The sequence below is a fragment of the Emydura macquarii genome, unplaced genomic scaffold (assembly GCF_026122565.2).
Source record: "Emydura macquarii macquarii isolate MOO-44397 ecotype Brisbane River unplaced genomic scaffold, CSIRO-AGI_Emac_v2 contig_2897, whole genome shotgun sequence".
In the NCBI taxonomy this organism is placed as follows: domain Eukaryota; kingdom Metazoa; phylum Chordata; order Testudines; family Chelidae; genus Emydura; species Emydura macquarii.
The window spans coordinates 11,772,037-11,791,784 of record NW_027133034.1 but is presented as its reverse complement, the minus strand read 5'-3'; the positions used below and the strand labels follow the sequence as shown (position 1 = coordinate 11,791,784).

Here is a 19,748-nt window from a genome sequence, read left to right as displayed (position 1 = left end):
TACAGATTTCTTTATAGGAACTTCCTCAAAAACAGGAGAGGGGGAACCCCACACAAGCAAATCTAACTATGGTATGGGAGAAAAGAAAGGTCATAAGATTGGGTTAGGGGCTCTAATAAGGAACAAACGGTCCCTAAAACGTCCTCTTTTTAAGTCTGAAACATGATTACTGGAGCTTTACGCACCCTACAATTAAATTCTGCAATAGCAGCCGTAAAGTCGTTGTGCTTAGAACAGACGTCTAAGGAGCACCAGGTAGCTCTATATAGTTCTATCAGTCGAAGCCTCAGACCAGAAGAAGAATGTGACATATGTAGAGCTAAAGGGAAGAAGGGATTTTGTCCATATTGGAAGCCTCTTGGATGCAGTATTCAATCCACCTACACAATCCACAATGAGCCGCTTCATTCCTTGTTTGGGGGCTAACAAGAAAACAGCTTCTGATCCCCAGTACGTGAGTGTATAAAATCATGCCTATCCTATGTGCCAGAATATCCATTTGTGTATGCAAAGAACAGCATGCAACCGCAAGTGCTGTGGGTGGAATAAAGAAGGCCCACTAAAAACTTGGCCATACGCTTTTAAGGATCTAACCTAAGCCTTTAAAAACCTAGAAAAAATTGGTTTTCTATGTAAAATTGAGTTTTAGATTAAGCTAAAAAACTTCAATACATGTCTACTTATGGCAGAAAATGTTGATCTTTTGGTCAAAATCTGAATCCCTGAAAACGAGAGTATTTTGATTTGGTTATGCTGCTGCGCTGCCCCATGAGAGTTGTATTTTTGTGCCCTTATGTCCCCATTCTCCTCTATGGGCTGGGCAGGCACAGGCAGTCCTGGGAGATATACTCTGACAATGACTGCCTTATAACGTTGCAGGAAGCAACATGGCAAGAAAAGAGGGAAGGAGTGGAGGTAACCCTGGTGGCAGAAGACGACTCTGGCCATGCAGTGGTAAGAGGGAACTGAGCTACTGCAAATCGCTTCGGCTCTAGCACGTGGCACGCATGCGCACCCATGTCTGGAATCCACATAGAGACCAGCACTCGAAGAAGAAGAATTTTTCCACATAATTGGCTATCATCTGCTTAACTGCAAGGAGGAGCTACATTGGGGCAGCTGAATCATTGAAAGAGGATGATGATGACGACGACGATGACAATGAAGAAAAAGCTTAGAATGTAGAAGACACTACAACTGTCTGAAATGCTTTTTAAAGATGAATTTTACATGCTCATGTCATACATTTCATATTACTGCACTTAATACCTGCAAAACAAACCTGCAGGTTTGTGATTACTGTGCCTTCTGCAAACATCCCTATGTTTGAACAGTAAGTGGGAAATACTGCAATGAAATCATTATTCTCTGTAAATGTGCATTACACAAAAAGGAGGGATATACAGTTAAGCAGGCATCCTAGAGCCTATCATGGCATGCAAGGTCTTGGATAGGGCAGTGTGACACTTGATTACTGCAGTCTCGCTAGACCAGCAGTGACCAACATCTGGCTCTGGAGACAGTGTCCAACTCAAGGGCACTTATGTTATTACATGTTTGATTATGATTTTGAACTTGAAGTGTTTAAATCAGCCCCTTGCTGCGTGGAGGCAGTAGGGGGCGCTGCCTCCTACTATTGCTCCTCCAGCCTCAGGAGCAATTCTATATGAGCTAGGAGCAATCTGAGAAGCTGCTTTCTCTTTCCTATTGCAGCTGCTCAACACCCTCCTGCTGGCTTCCTGCTCCCACATGGGAGGGAGTAGTGTAGCTCTAGTAGCTTCATTGCTTGGTTACCTACTGGGCTGTGGCACCCCCAGTGAGAGCAAGGCAGGAGCTCGGCTGGTTCTGCTGAGTCTAGCAGAGTGCCTTGCAAAGCCTGGCTCCCCTCTGCTATACAGATGTGCAGGAGAGGGGAAAAAGAGAAGCCGAGAACCATCAACTAGTTATAGCTTCCTTGATGCTCTGCCCCAGCACAGTTTAGAGCAGCCTAGGAGTTGCTCTAGTTGTTGCCAAGCAGCTGCAGTCCCTTAGGGACTATAAACAAGCTGGAGATAACTGAAGTACAATCTACTCCAGCCATGGGCATTTCCTACATCCAATGTTCCCATGCATGAGAAGCTGTAAGGAGGGAGACATAGGAGACAGTTATGTTAGCGTAGTGCCACATAGGAACTTCCCCCATGCCAAGAATTCCCCAACAGGGAACTTATGGGTAGCGTCTGTCCAAATGGCACAAAAGGGAACAGAACAAGGCAGATAATCTGCCCCAAAATACTGATTCTGGCCCCTTGGTCTTTTTGAAATAATGTTTAACCCTAAGGCTGAAAATGCCAGACATCCATGCGCTACTCAGTGGGAAGGTGAGAACAATACTGCAAAAGAGAATGACCCATTTCACAGCACTCTCTCTCTCACAGGAACATACCTATACATAATCAATATTGGAGGCTTTTAAGAACAGGTTAGACAAACACCTGTGAGGAGTGGTCTAGTTATTACTTACTCCCGCCTTGAGTGTATGGGACTGAACTAGATTGAGGGTCCTACCACTCCTATACGTCTATGATTCTATACAGTGCGGTATGCAAGTGCAGGCGTGTTCAGAAGAGAAATGTCGACTGGAACAGAAAGCATGTTAAACTGCAAAGAGGAAGGTTAATGCTTCAAAAATTGTATATAAAGGTTTCAAGAAACAGAAACTGGAAGGAATGATCTATACTGGTGAAAAGCTGAACTGCCGTCTAGGGAGCAATAATCAATTCACCTGCAGTGTTTTTGAAATGCAAGAAAGAGATTTACATCTCCAATAAGATATATGACAGGGAAGTCTGTACTATACATGTGAGTCTACTACAGAATAGTTCAGGGCCAAAACAGGCTTAATGCATGTGACCCAATCTCCCTCCACTGGACTTGAGTGCAATATATTCCCTTGTACAATATATTCCCTTCCTGCTTCTGGTACTAGTTTCAATGCTATCAGTATCAAAGCAGCAATGTTTATACAGAACACCCAAGTCTTTAAAAAAAGAGAGAGAGAGAGAGACTGGCAAAAATATGTCCTATCTCAGTCTGCCCACAGTGATGAAAGATGGCAGAAGCGTTTTGTTTTTTCTGTTTTCCCCCCTTACCAAGCTCTCCATGCAGCTGACTGAGGTGAGATTATTCAGACTCTTTGCCTCCCCCAAAATTAGCAATACAGAATCTAAAATAGATACACAAGTACACACTTAATTTACTAGCAGGATACATTTTTTTATATTCCTTCTGGTGCTACAGTTAGGTGACTTAGTTACCTAAACTAACAGAGGTGTACTGGATGTTCCACTGACAATTTCTGCTAACAATAGAATCCATGTGCCATGCCTTTTTTAAAGAATTACACCAATTTAGCACACTGTTTGTCTGATCATGGCTTATCTCCAGCACAAGGATTAACATAAATGTAAATAATTACTTCTTAGTAATGAAGAAGTTAGTGTACTTACTGAGCTGTCTGCTGCTAGACAGGAAATGACACTGTTCTACATATAAAAAAGATCCTTAATAAAAACTGTGACATAAACAGCTCTCTTTTACTTCCGTGCCTGCAATTTTTAATGCTTACATTTCTAATGCTTGCATTTTGAAGTTTTGTTACTAAAAGTATTTGAGATCCTGTAACTTTGAACTATGTAAGTTTAACTATAAGAGATTAATGTCCCAGCTAATCAAACTTAGACACTAACAGCTCAGCTAAAAGCTTGGATTGGAATCCTGCAATTCCATGTCCCTATGTCATTATAAATAAAACTCTGCTCTGCACTTACTGTAGTTTGAGACATGAAAGGTCCCTTCCTTAGGTATGTGACAGTGTGTAAACTAACATTCCCTTTAAAGGACTGTATGTGTCTGTGATCTGATGACTGGTAAAACTCTAATGGTAATGTTATCTTAGTTGCACTTCTTAAAGGTCTGCTAAGCCCTTGGTTTCACCTTGTATGATAAAGCAGAGATTATGCTTCTTTTGTCGAAGTCATAATTTTGTTTCAAAAAGAGAAAAAACATGAAAGTTGACTGGTGTGCAGTTAAGTAAAGCTACCAAAACCCCTGAATTAATTTTATGTAGTTTAAGGAGGGAAACAAACAAAACAACCCTAAACCCAAGGCCTAGTAGCTCACAATTCACTGGCATGAAATAGAAACACTAGAGCTACCGCTTTGATCCTACCTCCCTAGTTATTCCTCTTCCCATTATAGAACTCCTGACATTTCATTGGTATTCATCTGTGATTAAAATATACCCTAATTCCTATAAATAGAAAAGTCTGTTTGAATACTAATTAAAAATAAGTCCGGCACTTGGAAACTCTGATCAACAAGAAAATAAAAAGCTGAAATAAATAGCAACAGTTGAAATGTCACCTGGCAAAGTTTTGGTTGGTTGTTTTTTGTTTGTTTTTGTTTTTTTTAAAAGGCTAGACTTCTGCAGTCTGGAGTTTTTAAATTAATGTTTGCATTTATACAGCTTTAACACACACTACAATGTCCACCTATCCATTTTACTGTAACAAACATGAGCCAGATTTCACTCTTTTCTTCCATTTTAATTACTGCCATAAAATTCCAATTATACATGATAAACCATGCACAGTGGCTGTCTTTGGTGTTTACAGTAGTTTTGAATTAAACAGGAGTCAAATATGTTATGTTTTAACAGTGCTCCTTCATGAATATATTTCCTCAATAATTAAACCGTTTTTTATTTATAAACAGACTTGTAGACTTTAAGGTCAGAAGGAACCATTATGATCAGTCTGACCTCCTGCACAACCCAGGCCACAGAATCTCACACACCCACTCCTGTAACTCCCAACTTATGACTGAGTTACTGAAGTCCTCAAATCATGGTTTGAAAACTTCAAGGTACAGAGAATCCACCAGCAAGCGCTCCATGCCCTATGCTGCAGAGGAAGGCATCTACAAAGTGCATATTTCCTAGACTGGTTTCATTTCCTCCATCTTCTCCCAAATGTCCTTTGTCTGAAAACTGTCTACCTGGGGTCCAGAGCCTGCAAACATTTACTACTGTGAATACTACTTACTACCACTACTTACTACCAGTCCCATCGACTTAAAGTCTCTCAGCCTAATAAATCAATGGGACTAGTGCACAGCAGCAGTCAGTGTTATTCAGTTTTGGATCAGAAGGGAAGATACAGTATGGGAATTGTGATTTAATGTCTGAGGTTCCCAGACAGAGTGTCTGGGCAAGGTACTGTGGACATCTTATTACGCAGAGCCAGTTGAAACTGGACACAGAATAAAGCAGAGCTCTTGCAAAAACCTTAAGCACTAAGTAATCGCTGACTCTACAGTTAACATTATGCCTGATAGTATTTTCAGGGTCAGGACCCAAAGTTTGCAAGCCCTCTGGAGCAAGGACTGTGTCCTTATACTTGTCTGCAAAGTGCCATATACATCTATGATATCATGTAAATAATAATTTTTCCCATGATTATTAAACACATACTGTAATTAATGGATGCAACCGTAAAGATCCAGTTCCTCATTGGAACTTGTATCCCATGAACACAGCTATCCTTTTACTCTCTCATAAAAGCACAATTTTCTATTATATGAGTGAGGTCTGAGTTCTAACCAAAGGCAAATAATGGGCTGAAAATGTGGAACAAGAAATGTAGACCAAAACAAAAATGTATGGTCTCATTCTGATGTATAACACATTATCAAAATCACACAAGTTCCAGCATATACAACATGTGTATATGAGCTAAGAAGTTTAACATTTGTGTGCACATCCCTTTTAAAGGCATGTGTATTGTTCACATGCACAAACACATAGTGGAGGCTATGCAAACTACTAATTATTCTCGATAGTTTAACAAGAGTATGCAAACATATTAGTTTACACACAGTATACACTAATATCACACACAAATTCACATACAGAAATACAGAGTTAGGTAGGCATACTGTACCTGTAATTTCTTTGGTGGTATATACACACAATTTTAGAATTCTCTAATGGAAAAAGAAGCTTCAATAGCCCTGGGTCCTAATGGAATGCCAATATTCCTAGTCAATAGCACAATGACTCTGTTTAATATTGCAGTAGGCCCGTTAATGAATTACCTCTGCATCCTGCTCATGAAGGTGGTATGTTTTCTCTAAGCATTGCAGAGTTCTGAGACTTAACGTCTTCTCCTCCAACAGAGATTCCAGAAGTAAGACCAGCTGGTCCGGGAGAAGCTAGAAGTAAAATACATGTAGTGTGAGAATAAAACTCTGCTTACTGAGCAATTAAACTGACACAGACTGAGGAGGACAAGGCTAGGATAACCTGTGTAATGCTAGTAGGTGTTTGAAATGTGGGAATATCTAGTTGATTTCTGAAAAAGCCTCAGCATTTGTTGTCATCTGTATTTTGAAAGACTCTGTTCTGGGGCCTAGTTAAGACTTATTTTCCATGGCTTTTCATTTCTATATTTAGATCAGATCAATATCATGTTTTTCGTATTCAAACGTTACCACGGTTTATTAGGCTCTGTTCTTTATGGAACACATATGCTAAGTAATTCCATTTTGTTGGGGTTTGGTGGGGGTAGAAACAAAAGGATAATTTATAATGCATCACTTCAGGAGGCCACCAGACATACCAATGTTTAACTATATCAGGGGTCTGTTGATTTATTATATAAACAATTTCATTGTATTCCTGCAATGTACAAAAAAATATGATATAAATAAGTGGCATGCAGCAAAATTAAGATTGCGACAGCACATTTTTAGTACAAAGAGTCCTAAATTATCCATTCCCATACAAAAAAGGAAAAGATATAATGTCTATGCATCTACTCTGTGTGTGTGTGTGGGGGGGGGGGGTGTACTTAGCAGTTTTTCCTAATTCCTAACATTTTTTAGATGAACCACAGGTAGCCTGAAGAGGAAAAGTGCAAGAAGCCCGATGCAGTGAGTGCTTAAGTGCTTCATTTAATAGGCTTATCGGATGAAGGAATAAATAATTCACAGAAAGCACACACGCTGCCAGGAAACATGTACTAGAAATTTAGGAAGCTGAAAGTCCTATCAGGAGTTCCTTTATTCACTCAGATGCTCCCCCCTAACCATTTTCTCCATTATAGGACACCAAAAGGAAAAAATATTGTGAATTTAAATTCTTGTATGCTAAATACAAACCCAGCCTTACTGAGTTCTAACATTCTGCAGACAGGTTATTAAAAAGGACAAAATCATACCGCTTCCACCCTAATTCCACTTTTGTCACATTTTAAGGCCACATTCTGGAGGCCTGTGAAGGTCTCCCTTTCTGTCTATGGCCTTCTCCTCCTCCTGCGCTGGCCATCCCTCCTATGGTTGCCAGGTGTCTGCTTTTCAACCAAAAAGTCCAATCAAAAGGGGACCGGACATTAAAAGTCCTGTTACCCGCAGTAACCAGCCTCTGCCACTGGGGGGCAGGAAAAGCAGCAGCTCCCACTGGAGCCTGGAGGAGTTGCTCTGCTCAGCTGCTGATGGAGACCCCCCCAACCTTCTGTGCCCCGACTGTCCCTACCCTGGCCTCTCACTTCAGGGACCAACCCCGCTGGTCCCACCCCCTCACTCCAAGGACCACCCTGCTGTGCCCCGATTGCCCTGGCTCCTTGCTCCAGGGAGTGCCCCCCAACCCTGCTTGCCCCGCCTCTTCGCTACCAGGACCGACCCTCTTTCCCCCTGCTGTGCCTTGATTGGACAGGCAGCAGGCTCTGCGTCAGCTCCTCCCAGCTGGCTCTGCAGGCAGCAGGTGAGTTTGGGATGGGGAAGTGAGTGACTGGCAGGGGGAGGCGGAGGAGAGTGGTAAGACAGCGAGTGATGGACGGAAGAGGAGCAACGAGGGGGGGAGGACAGAGATTGGGGGAAGAGGCAAGGCTGTGGGTGAGGCCTCAGGGGAAGGGGTGAGGCAGGAGTGTTGGGTTTTCAGCAATTAGAAATTTGGCAACGCTACGGACTCCACCCTGTCTTCTTAAGCTAACCAGGTGGCCAGCCAAAGGCAGACATAAAAAACTTTACTTTCATCTTCTTCTCATGAAACACTGCAGCCAAGGTTGATTGCTTTGGCCTACAAAAGCCTGTACCTTATAATTATTTTGAGATTAAAGAGGGTTCCCTCTCACTTTGCCTTGGACCCCCTGGAGGGATGCAAGCATTGAAGAATTCCTAACTATCTCTTTTATTTTAATGACAGCCCCTTGCATACCAAAAAACAACACTCTGGCAACAAGGCCATGAAGCGATCAAGGATTTTCTGCTCAAATCTCAACCTGTAAAGCTTTGGCAGATATCACCAGCTAAACAAGCAATGAGACATTATATTCGCTCTCAGATTGACATCGCTTGGCATTAGATATAAATCAAATGCTAATAAGAAGGGACATAAATCACTAGCATTTTAACAATTTGTTTTCCTTACAATGCACTCTTTTATTATCAAAGCTGTATTCTCCGGGTTTGAAAAAAGCCACAACCTACTCACTTGTTCTAATTGGAACTCTGTCAAAGTAACACTGAAACCTGCCAACTGTAAGGAAAACTGAAGAGTTAAAATAGTAATAAATGAAAATAAATGTTTTTTAATATTTCAATTTCAAGTCACTCACTGAAATGCCAACTTAAATGTTTATTGCTTAGTCCAAGAGCAGCTGCTTCGGGAGGGCCGGGAGGGGGGGAGGAGGGGCGCACACGGGACAGAAAAGATGTCTGGGAATTGACTCTGCTTGGAAACTGAATTTATTTTGAATACTAATAAAATTTGAAATGCTGCAGACCACCATGCACTTATTTAGAAAGCTTTCACTGCAAACACAAGGATAATGCAGCCACCCTTAGCTTTTAGAAACTGCAGCTGTGTTTTGGTTTATTTTGTTTTTTAAGGTATTTTCATCATATATGTTACATGAATTCACACACAGAGTTGTTATTTAAAATAATGTTGGGGAATCTGATTTAAGCCAACAAAAGCCAATAAATTCAGAGGTCTGACTGTAATCATGTCCTTAATTTATCTCACTGTGTCTAGTGCTGCATTATGGACTAAGAGTTTTGAGAATTACAGTTTAAAATTTATATTATATTTGAGCACACAGAAAAAAAAAAATCTGAAACTAGTAACTTCGACTTTTTCCTATGTTATAAGTCCCTGGGATGGAACCCTGCATGATAGGTTCCAGCTCACAGCATGATTTAAGGCCAAGTTATGAGCTACTGAACAGTGTTTGGAGCTGCTGGTGGAGGCATTAATGGAGGAAATACTGACAGACCTAACTAAAATGGCACTAAGTGGGCACAGCTAAACATTTTGCCCCTTGACATTCATTTTAACTAAAATACAGAGAACAAACAAACACATATTCCTTCAGTTTTCTCTCCCGTAAGGGACTCTGCCCAACACAAAACATAGCTTATATCAAGATGAGGAAAGCTCAACGAAGCTTCATTGCAAAGACTATTACAAAAATCCCCAATTTGTGTATAGAGTCATTCTGTTTCTCCTAGATGGAATGGTATGAATTACATTTTTGTAAACCAACTATTTTCTCTCTCTTTTTTTTTAAAAAGACCTTTTTATAATTTCAGGAAAACTCAAACTTGGTTAATAAATATATAGATGTCTAAGCAACTGCATACATCTTATTATTTTGTTAGCCTGTCTCCCCCATACTTGACCCTTACCCAAATGTTTGTCTCCTGCACCTGTTATGTCTTGTCTTTTCGAATGTGAGCTTTTGGGGACGGGGACTGTCATTTTCCATATGTTTGTACAGTATCTGGAACAATGGGACCCTGGCCTGGTTGGCTTCTCAGTGCTCACACAATATAAATGTTAAACAATAATAACAATTTCCACTTTAAGTACCAGAAAAGCATTTTAATGTCTGAGAAATCTAATTTTTTGACCATATATTGAGTATATAGTGTTCAGTAGGAATATATGATATAGCAACAGCAAAATTGGGCAAGGCAAAAGTGCCACCGCCTATTTCTACCTGGAAAAAAAAACGAACAGTTGTTCTGCATTAAAAAACAAAAATTCTCTGACTAATGAGGGAATATATGCCACATAAAAATGTTCAGTTGGATGTGGTTATTAAAGGAGAAGTCTTACACCAGAAAATGTGGTCAGAATAAAATATTACTTACAATGTAAATCTAACGCTACCAGTTGGTATAGTGGTCGTATAGTGATGACAGCTACATCATCATGTATATATTGTAAAGCAGATAGAACTATCCCAACCCACCTTTACCGCACAGAAATCAGGTTACTTTCCCATGGATTTTTGGTCACTTATACTTCACTGTATCAATTCAACAGAAGGGGAATTAATTAATATGTTGTGATCAAGCACACTCTAGCTTTTTATAATGTTCCACACAATTAAACAATAACCCAGCTAAGAAGGCCATTTTTCCAATACTGTGAATCTTATTTTGTTTGTCTTGCCTTTAAAGTTGCAGTCTGTACTCCATCTTCCAAGGTACTGAATAATTTTGCTTTGCTTTTTCAGACAGATCATATTGCTTCTTGTTCATGGACTGGTGCAGTGGCTTTTAAGTTTGTACAATTAGACCCTTAACTTTTGAAACACGATTTTGAAAAGCTATGGCATACCAAAAATAGATTTTGTATGTGAAAGAGAGGAAAAGGAGCAGGGGGCGGGGTAAGGGGAGGGGGGGAGAAGAAGAAAGAAAAGAACATACACTCAAATGGAAAAGATAATACGACAATACTCTTTCAGAAAACTACAACTGTAGGTTGTCACTGAAGTAGCTTACGCATGCACTCCTGCTCAGATTCAATGTTTATTAAACATCTGGGGGCAGGGGAAAACAGCTATCTTGTATTTTATCCACAGCAAACTACAATTCAGTATGCTTCAAATATTATATGGTGCTACAAGTAAATCACTGAACTTTTAGTAGTTTTTAGAAAGTTTCCACAAAGCACCTTGAAACAAAATATGAATGTTCTGAACGCACCCCACCCCATAGCCTGTAAAAACTACAATGAATCTTGCCTCTTCAAAGCTCTCTTAGTGCAGCTACAAGGTCATCAGCCTCACATCGCAGAAGACCACCCACACTAAAGAAACTATTTGTCAATTCCATCATTAGCATAATGCAATAAATGCCAGGTTCACCATTTATACTAGAAAAATGTCATTGAAACATTTGACTACTGACCTTTCACAGCCATGAAATGTGACACAGATATATGCACTTGAGCATCCACAGCACCACTGCTTGCGCTGCGCCCCTAAGCCAGGACACAAATCACTAAAGTAGTACAGCTGGTATGCTGAATATCCCGTTTGCTTCAGCCTGTACTTGAATGAAGTCATTGAAAGCCTCCTTGGAGGGGAAATGTGCCTCGGACTAATGCAGCAACCGATTGACAGTGGCGTGATTTCTATTATTACTCCATTATCACACTGGGATCTGTGCCTAAATGAGCATACTTCCTCCCTGATGCCATTTCCTTTTATCCTGGCTGTAGTCTAAAAGCGGATCAATGGGAGTAATACATATGATGTCACTTCAATTTACAGCTACTGCCTCCGTCTCTCTCATGCACAGATAGATCAATTATTCCCAAAAATGGTTAAGAAATGCATGGGGAGACTCTTCTCTCAGAAAAGAGTCCTCTGCTATATTTATCTATGTTACTACGGCAAGGAACTGTTTATACTGAGTGAAAACAAGGGATAAAGGAAAAAAGTCACTACTGTACACTGCAGAATGCTGGCTGAAATTCAACAAAAACAAGGGCCAACACAGAATTAAAGCTATTTGACTTTTAAAAATTATATGAAGAAGGCTTTTCGTTTCAGAAACACAATAGAATCCAGCAGTGTTTCCTTGGTTGAAGGCAGTCCCAGAAAGATGTCTTTTTTTTTTTTTTTTTTTAAACATTTTTACAAGATTTCCCAAAGTCAAACAGAATTCCTCCCCGCCCTTCACATAAGAAAAAACCCAATCCACAGCTTTGTTAGTGAATGGTTCCCTTCAGACAGAGTTTCCTCATTAAACACAGATAAGAAAGCATTGCTACTGGTCCAACAGAAAGGATTTATAGAGGCAGGCCATCCTGCAGCCTCCACTCTGAATCAACCAATCAAACCAAAATATAAGCAAGATTTCTGAGTTGTAAAATCTCTGTCTGGACAATTTGCCTTCAGGGATGTTTTCTGCTGGCTGCAATTAAACAAAAACTTTCTTAAAATAAATCTCTCCCCTCCTCACAATGACCAGAAAACAAATAAGCCTGAAAATTTAAGATATTACTACTTATTTAACAAGCAAATTTAGACAGACCTTGTCATGGTTTACCTTAAACAATATTTTTAAATGCTGCTTATCTGTGCAGTCACATCTTTTAAATGAAAACAGGCTATTTTCCTTCAGTGACTAAAATATGGTCAATATGAAATAGCATGCAAATTCAATAAAAATGTACACACACAAACAGCTGTTAAAACTAGTATGTTGTGGTACTCTGAAATTTAAGAAATTCCAATTCTGAGCTAGTCTGCAGTTGGATTAATGCATACAATAATATACGTAAACTGCAGCTGACAAAAAATGCTTTGAACTGAATCACAAAATAAAAGTGGCCTATTTTAGAGACTAACAAAATGTAATAAATGCACAGTGAGCCTGTTGTGGTTAGCTTTGTTTTAGGTCACTGTTTACAAAATGCATTGTTTACACAATGAAAAGGCTTTTACAAAACTACAAAATACATAAAAATCAGTTTGGTTTATCATTTAGAACTTCTTAAAAGGACAATCTTTCCCACCGCTAAAAAGAAATGTTAATACTCTATATTGTTAATGTTTTTAACTACCTTTAAGAAATATGATAAATAGTTGTCTCTATAGAACAGCCTCATCTATCTGTAAGCTAGGTCTGATAGAATTATATTCCTCATTGTGGCTGGCTCTCTCAAGCACTTTCTAGGGTATCTCGACCTTTGTTTAACAAACAGTTTTTTGGCATTTCTCAAATTTTTTAAAATGAGAAATGTACTGAAATTTTTGGGTAACGATACATTCCATATAAGATTACAATCCAAAGATTACTGTCAAACTACTTGAAAAAATAATGAAATATTATAAACTCATCAAAAGTCAATATATGATGCATTTAGAAATATCAATTTTGTGGCATTGAGAGTTATTTATCTGACTAAGAATATATTTGCCTGAGTTTTCCAATTACTTTCAGATCTGTAACATCAAAGTTTTCATTTTTTGAAGGAGACAGTCTTACATAATTTATTGTTTTAAAGGTATTATCTGCAAAAACAATTACATATTATTTATTCTGTCTACTTTATCCATATGAACATATTACTGGGTGAAGAGCTTGCAAGTATGCAACACAAACATAATAATCTTGATCTCACAGACCTTCAATGCTCCCTTTCAAATGAAGAGGATAAAGTATACTGGAGGTTAAACATAAATCAACTATCAACATACGAGCAATCTAAAACCTTACATGCAGTTGCATTTTATGGTGGCCACTGGTGTGCCTGGAAAGGTTTTTTTTCAATTACAGTTTTCTCTCAAGTGTGCAACACTATTAGCAATGTAACCCTAGAAACTGTATTCTAATTAATAAAAAATATTTGAAAGTTTAAAAAGAGCAACCTGTAAAGGCTAGATTTTCAAAAGAGATCAGCACCCACCAGCTTCCCATGGGTCAATGGGGAGTTGAGCCCTTTTCAAAATGCACCCAACTTTACTGAGGATCCTAAATAGGAGCTGTGCTCTTTTGGGAATCTGGCCCTAAATTTTTATATTTATTAATCAGTTTGCACTTCCATAACCAACACTGTACATCTTTTAATGTATTAGGCCCCAATCCAGCAAAGCTCTTGGAACTACTCATGTGCTTAAAGGTAAGCACATGCAGAAATGCGCTGCAGAATTGGGGTCTTAAAAATATTTTGATAGAATTTAGAGCAATTTGTTGCATCCACAAGAAAATCAACCAATATTCACATTTGAAAAATTAAAGTTATTGTTCTTAAACATTGCAAGAAAGTATTTTTAAGAGTCGCATTAAAGCTAAAGGGAAAAAATGAAAAACGTATGCTGTAGTTTCCAGAAAGAAGAGAATACAAGCATTTCATCTTACCAGTGCTTTGAACTGATTTTCTGTGTTATAATTAGCAACGTTAATACATTTCTATAGTCTCCAGTTTGTTACATCTTGCTGATATCCTCATTAGGCATGACCCATAATGTTTTTAAAAGGCCAACAGTTACTACCAGTTTGTAAGCTGTAATATCTTCTTCTTAAGCCACAGTACCAAATATTTTTCAATAATTTACTTAATGGAGAGACGATCCATTTAAGAAGAAATTCAACATCTGCAATCTAATCTAAGTGCATTGAAATGTCATAAATGATTAAACCTATATGATCTAACAAAGTGCTGAGCCAGCAAAATGGAAACCAGGTGGCTTCTAATGCAGGTTCAGTCAGGTTATATGGTGTTTTTCTCCAGCCCTGCTATTCACAAAGAAACGTTTCATCAGAACTTTACCCTTGAGCACAGTAATTCTATTTCAAAGACAATAGGCTAAACTTTTAATGTCTATTCTATACATATAAAGTTTACACTGATTATCCTGTATATCACATACTGTATGTGTAGACATATCCATTACTTTTTATTCATGATTAAAAACATATGGGAAATGGAAGAGATTTGATTTAAACCCATTATGGGAGACAAACATATTTGGTAGTTATTCATTCTAGTGGATAAGAGGACATTCAGGCAAGTGTGTAATATTCTTATTGAGCCCAGTGCCATTGAATACAGTGGGAGTGGCTGTTAACATTGTTACTGCAAGGATATATCTGCCAGAATCTCTGCTACACACCCCTCTTTTTAAGGTTTAATAATTCAGCCATAAATATTTAATCCAAGCTGAAACTTGTTAGACAAGGACCCAGCCAAAATTTGACTAGGCTATTTTTAAATTACAGTAGTGCAAAATGAAGGTTAAAAGTCTGAGTTGGTTTTTTACATCGTTAATCTATGAGCAGGGCTAGAATTTTTATTTTTTTTATTTTTTAAGGACGAAAGGTAAGAAACTTGGAACATTGAGGTTTTAAAAATAGCCGTTACTGCATACAACATAAAAGAAGATAAATGGACCAATGGGCCCAGTTCTGCTCATCTGGCTCAGATTAAAATCTCTCTAATATTAAAGATGGACAGGAGTTGGCCCTGTATGGGTATTGATTATAGGTTTCTATAGCAGTTTCTCCACATAGAGATATGCCTTTAATAATTACTTTTAGCTTCCGATATTGGGCACGATTCTTCACCCACTAATGCCGTTTTACACCAGTGCTACTCCAATAATGTCAATGGAATAACATCAGAGAATCAGCTTCTGAACTGTCTTCAGTGAAAAATAGTTAAAATCAACACCTCCTTGTGACTCTAGAAACATACACTTGACAGGTAGTTTTAGTGATAGTAGCAATGAAAGTAAGGAAGCCCAGAAAAGGATGTAGGAGCAAGGAGAAGAGAGGCAATAGCAGCAGGAAATACATTCTGATGTATGTTATATTACATTAAACAACTGGTAAATTTGATCATAGAGATTCCACAGTACATATGCAGCTTGAGAGATCAAAATCTCCTCTATTTTCACTCACAGGATTGGGATATCAACAGAGCTCTCTCTAGTCTATTAAAGTCCTAATAAAACAGAGGTCTTTATTATTTATTCCCCATATTTAGTATATACAACATGCACACAGACACACGAGTTCAATTTTTGATATTTTAAAAATATATCCAATAAATTCCTGCAAGTTTCTCTCACACATATGCCCATGCACCTGCTTATCAGAAAAAGTCTATGTGCTTTCATTTTAAAGCACGATTTGATTTGTTTATCAATTTGGATAAATCATTTTTCAGAATTGTTTTTCTTTCCCTTTATTTACACCTACATCACTTATCTTTGCACATTTTTGCATCAACTGCAAACACTACTGTATTTCCAGATCTAAACCAACAAAATTTTCTTGCTGAAATGGACTCAGGTTCTAGTTCATTCTGTTTCAAGTACACCTCTCAATAGTTTTCTCACCAAACCTTCTAAGTTGAACACCATCTGTTATGTCCTTCCTTTGTTAGAGTGTTTTTACTATGGGATTACTCAGGATCATTGCCCAAAATATTGTAAATGACCGCAAACTGAACACAGAAGTGCAGGGTGGGACTCTGGCTGAGAAGAACACCATCACACAAAAATCTCTACCTTAATTATGAAGTTATTTATTCTGCAAAATGCATATGAAAATAATTACATTCACTGCCTGCCCTTTACTCCCCTCCTATTTTCCATTCATCAGAATGATGTAATATATGTAAAGCTTACAGTATCCTGTATTCCACCCCTATTCTGTGTCCCTTTGAATCCCATTCCAGACACGTTATACCCTGACTTAACTCAGAAAAGTTTTATGTGGAACAGAATGAAGCATTAAATTACTATAGGCCACCCTCTGAACTCATGGTAAGCAAGCAACTAGCAAATCATGCCAATAAAACACAGGCGAGTCTGTCAACCTGAATGAAGATTTTATATATATGTATTTATTTATCTATTTAAGATCACTTGCTATGATTGAAACCCCGCCACCCCTAAGAATTCCCCCCCCCTCCCCGATCATAAGAATATGTGTGGGGAAAATTGCTGATTTATAGCTCAAATCCATGGTCCTTATGCAAAAAACCTTCCATTAACTTCAAAGGGAAACATACTTGTATAAGGAGTAATATGAGCAGGCCCTTAAGCGCTCAAGTTAAACACAAATGTAAAAACAAAAACATTCAAAGATGAGCAGACAATGCAGTGAACAGCAGGCAGACTGCACAGTAGTTAAGCATTATTTGTGTACTATTGGCTGACTAGCTCCTGAATTAAGTACTGAATTTCAGTGGTAATTAAGAAGCTTATCCACTAATGGAAAAAGTTGATTGAACAGTTTTAGATTGAATTTAAAACATTGTGCACAGTGACAAAGCATGGAATTCTGTCACACACAAGTTTAAACAATGTAATCCTATGTAATTCAAGCAATCACTTATTAACATGTTCATCTTAAACTCTTATCGTAAACATCTTAAACATTATTGGTGATAATGCTTGCAGCCAAACATCTGAAATGGAGCCTTATTTTCTGTACAAGCAAGTTCTCTATTTCCAAAGTCTGAGTGCTCAAAATCATTCAAACAGATTTATGTCTCAAAAAGCAAACGAGAGCACCCCTCGAACACTGGCTCCAAACCCCGCGGCAATGTCTACACTGCTATTTTTAGCACTGAAGCATGAGCCCCAGTCTGTACACCCTAGCTCGGAGGCTCACTGTCGCAGGGTTTTTTTGTTGTTGTTGTTGTTCATATATTTAATGACTAGCGATACTAATGAAGGAAGATCTGAGAAGTTCCTTTTCAGTTGCATTTGTGCTACTATGGTTAAAACAAGAGTTGACGTTTCCATTACAAGCCTCAATTTTCAGGTGTTTATATCTCAGCTATAAGAGTTCCATCCAGGAAGAAACTTGGCACAAAAGTTTTCATCCTAAGAGTGATAATTTTTAAAGCATTATTGCAAAGAAAACATCCATAAAAAGCGTACTGATTTAAGATGGATTTTCTGAGCATGTGTAACTAAAAATCTAACTGACAAAGAATGAAATTTAGAAAATTAATACTCTATTTTTGGTATGCTGAAAAATAAAGACTGCTAAAGCACTAAACTTTGAAAATGGCCATGGTAAGATACATGCACTGTATTTACTTCACATAGCAATGTTTTCCTAGTGAATTTTTAAAATACACAGTGATATTGTAAATACACATTTAAACAGATATTAAAAAAATAAAATATCTGTATTTACCACATAATTATGTGTTTTTTAAAAACTGGGAAATACATAGGAAACTGAAATGGATATATTTCTTTGGCAGCATCAAATTAATTAGCTGCTTTTACTGTTTCTTTGTTTAATAAAACAAAATAAAGAAACAAAAAATAATAAAAAGAACCAAACCAAAGACAATGCAAAATGGATGGGCACAATCCTGGAAATACTTACATGGGTAACTTTATGTGCATAAGTAGTTCAACTGAAGGCAATGGCTATACACGTGCATAAAAGTTTGCAGGATTGGGCCCCTGCAGTGCCCATTTTGGAATGGAATTATAAAATTTAATAAGAAATTATTAATTCCTATTGTAGAATGTTATAGTAGGAATATAATTATTTCATTCTACAGGTAGGCTTAAAATGTTATAGAATGTTATAGTTATCATTCTCTATTAAATTATATAGATTTTTAGAGTACTTTCTACTGAGCTCTGCTTAATTTCTGTAGTACTTTGCTGAATTTATTAACTTCTATACAACTTTACACCAGTGTCTTTTCTGTACACTGACACGAAATATTATAAATGCCAGCAACTGTAAAGTCTATTATAACTTCCTATTCTCAACTTTCACTTCTACACATATAACAATACATCAGAGCTTGAAGCCATTTTGTGCTCTGCTCTCGTAGACTTCAAGCAGACCCATATGAAGCATGGTATTATACACATAGGGCCCGGTTGTCAAATGTGCTGAGCACTTACAAATCTCATAGAAGTAAATGGGAGCTGCAGATACTCAGTACCTCTGAAAATCAGGTTCACAATAACCATAAAGATCTGTGCCATAATGGCATGGGGGAAGCAGACAGTGTACTCTGACTGCCAACTAAACCGAGGAAGTTAGAGAAATCTCGTTGTTTGACCATAGATTTTTATGTTCTATGCATTTTTAAACATTTTTGAACACTTCTGGGCTGGTATCAAACCAATTTTCTGCCTTTGGCAAGCATATTGATAGGAAATTAGCTTCTCTTTCAGATCAGTGATCTAAAATCAATTGTCAAATGCTATTTCCGGTTTCGGTCATTGTGAATATTTGTTACAGATTGAGATACGGTCAAACACACCTCAGGGATGACAAGATATTCACTTTAATGAAGAACAAAATGGAAACTTTGTTTTAAATTATGCCTAGAAAACCTAACCTGCCATTGAAAGAGATCACTTTAGATATGTAGATATTTACATATGTATTTAGGTGTCTTATCCATTAAAAAATTAACCAGAGATGAATTTCTGCAGAAAGCTTAAGAAAGCTGCATATAAACGTGTCCCAAAAGTAATTTGTTAAATGAATTTTAACTGTGATATGGACACCCAAGACGGTACCAGCAACTTCAGTGTACACTTAATTTTGAAATAGTTTATAAATATCTTTCAAACTCTTTACGACCAAGCTTCTCATATTTAAAATTATTTCCAAGCAAATAGGAAAAAAGGGTGAGGGGGAAGAGCATGTATCTCAGTTTAAACCTTTTTACTTTAATATTACCATTAGACTCCACAAAATTGATAGTTTTCTTTCAGAAACAAAGAAAATGCCATTGAAACAATCAATCAATAGTGAACCTAATATTTTTGTTCTAATAATTGCTTTGGGGAGGAGGGAAGAAAGAAAGAGGATGTGAATGGAAGTTCATTGATATTCAAAACAGGTTGTCATTAGGAACGGCTTAAGTGTTGCAAGTATTGGTATTGTATGTGATACAGTAAACACGC

The 19,748-nt window shown here is 37.8% G+C and overlaps 1 protein-coding gene across 2 annotated transcripts in view; it reads right to left on the bottom strand.

Annotated features, from left to right (window-relative positions):
* The window catches only part of AOPEP (aminopeptidase O (putative)), a 267,939-nt gene that overhangs the window by 22,054 nt on the left and 226,137 nt on the right, over positions 1-19,748 (bottom strand). For both annotated transcript variants that reach the window (XM_067569212.1, XM_067569211.1), the window contains one exon: positions 6,136-6,252. In XM_067569212.1, the coding sequence (XP_067425313.1) occupies positions 6,136-6,252 (117 nt within the window). The remainder of the gene's footprint in view (positions 1-6,135; positions 6,253-19,748) is intronic.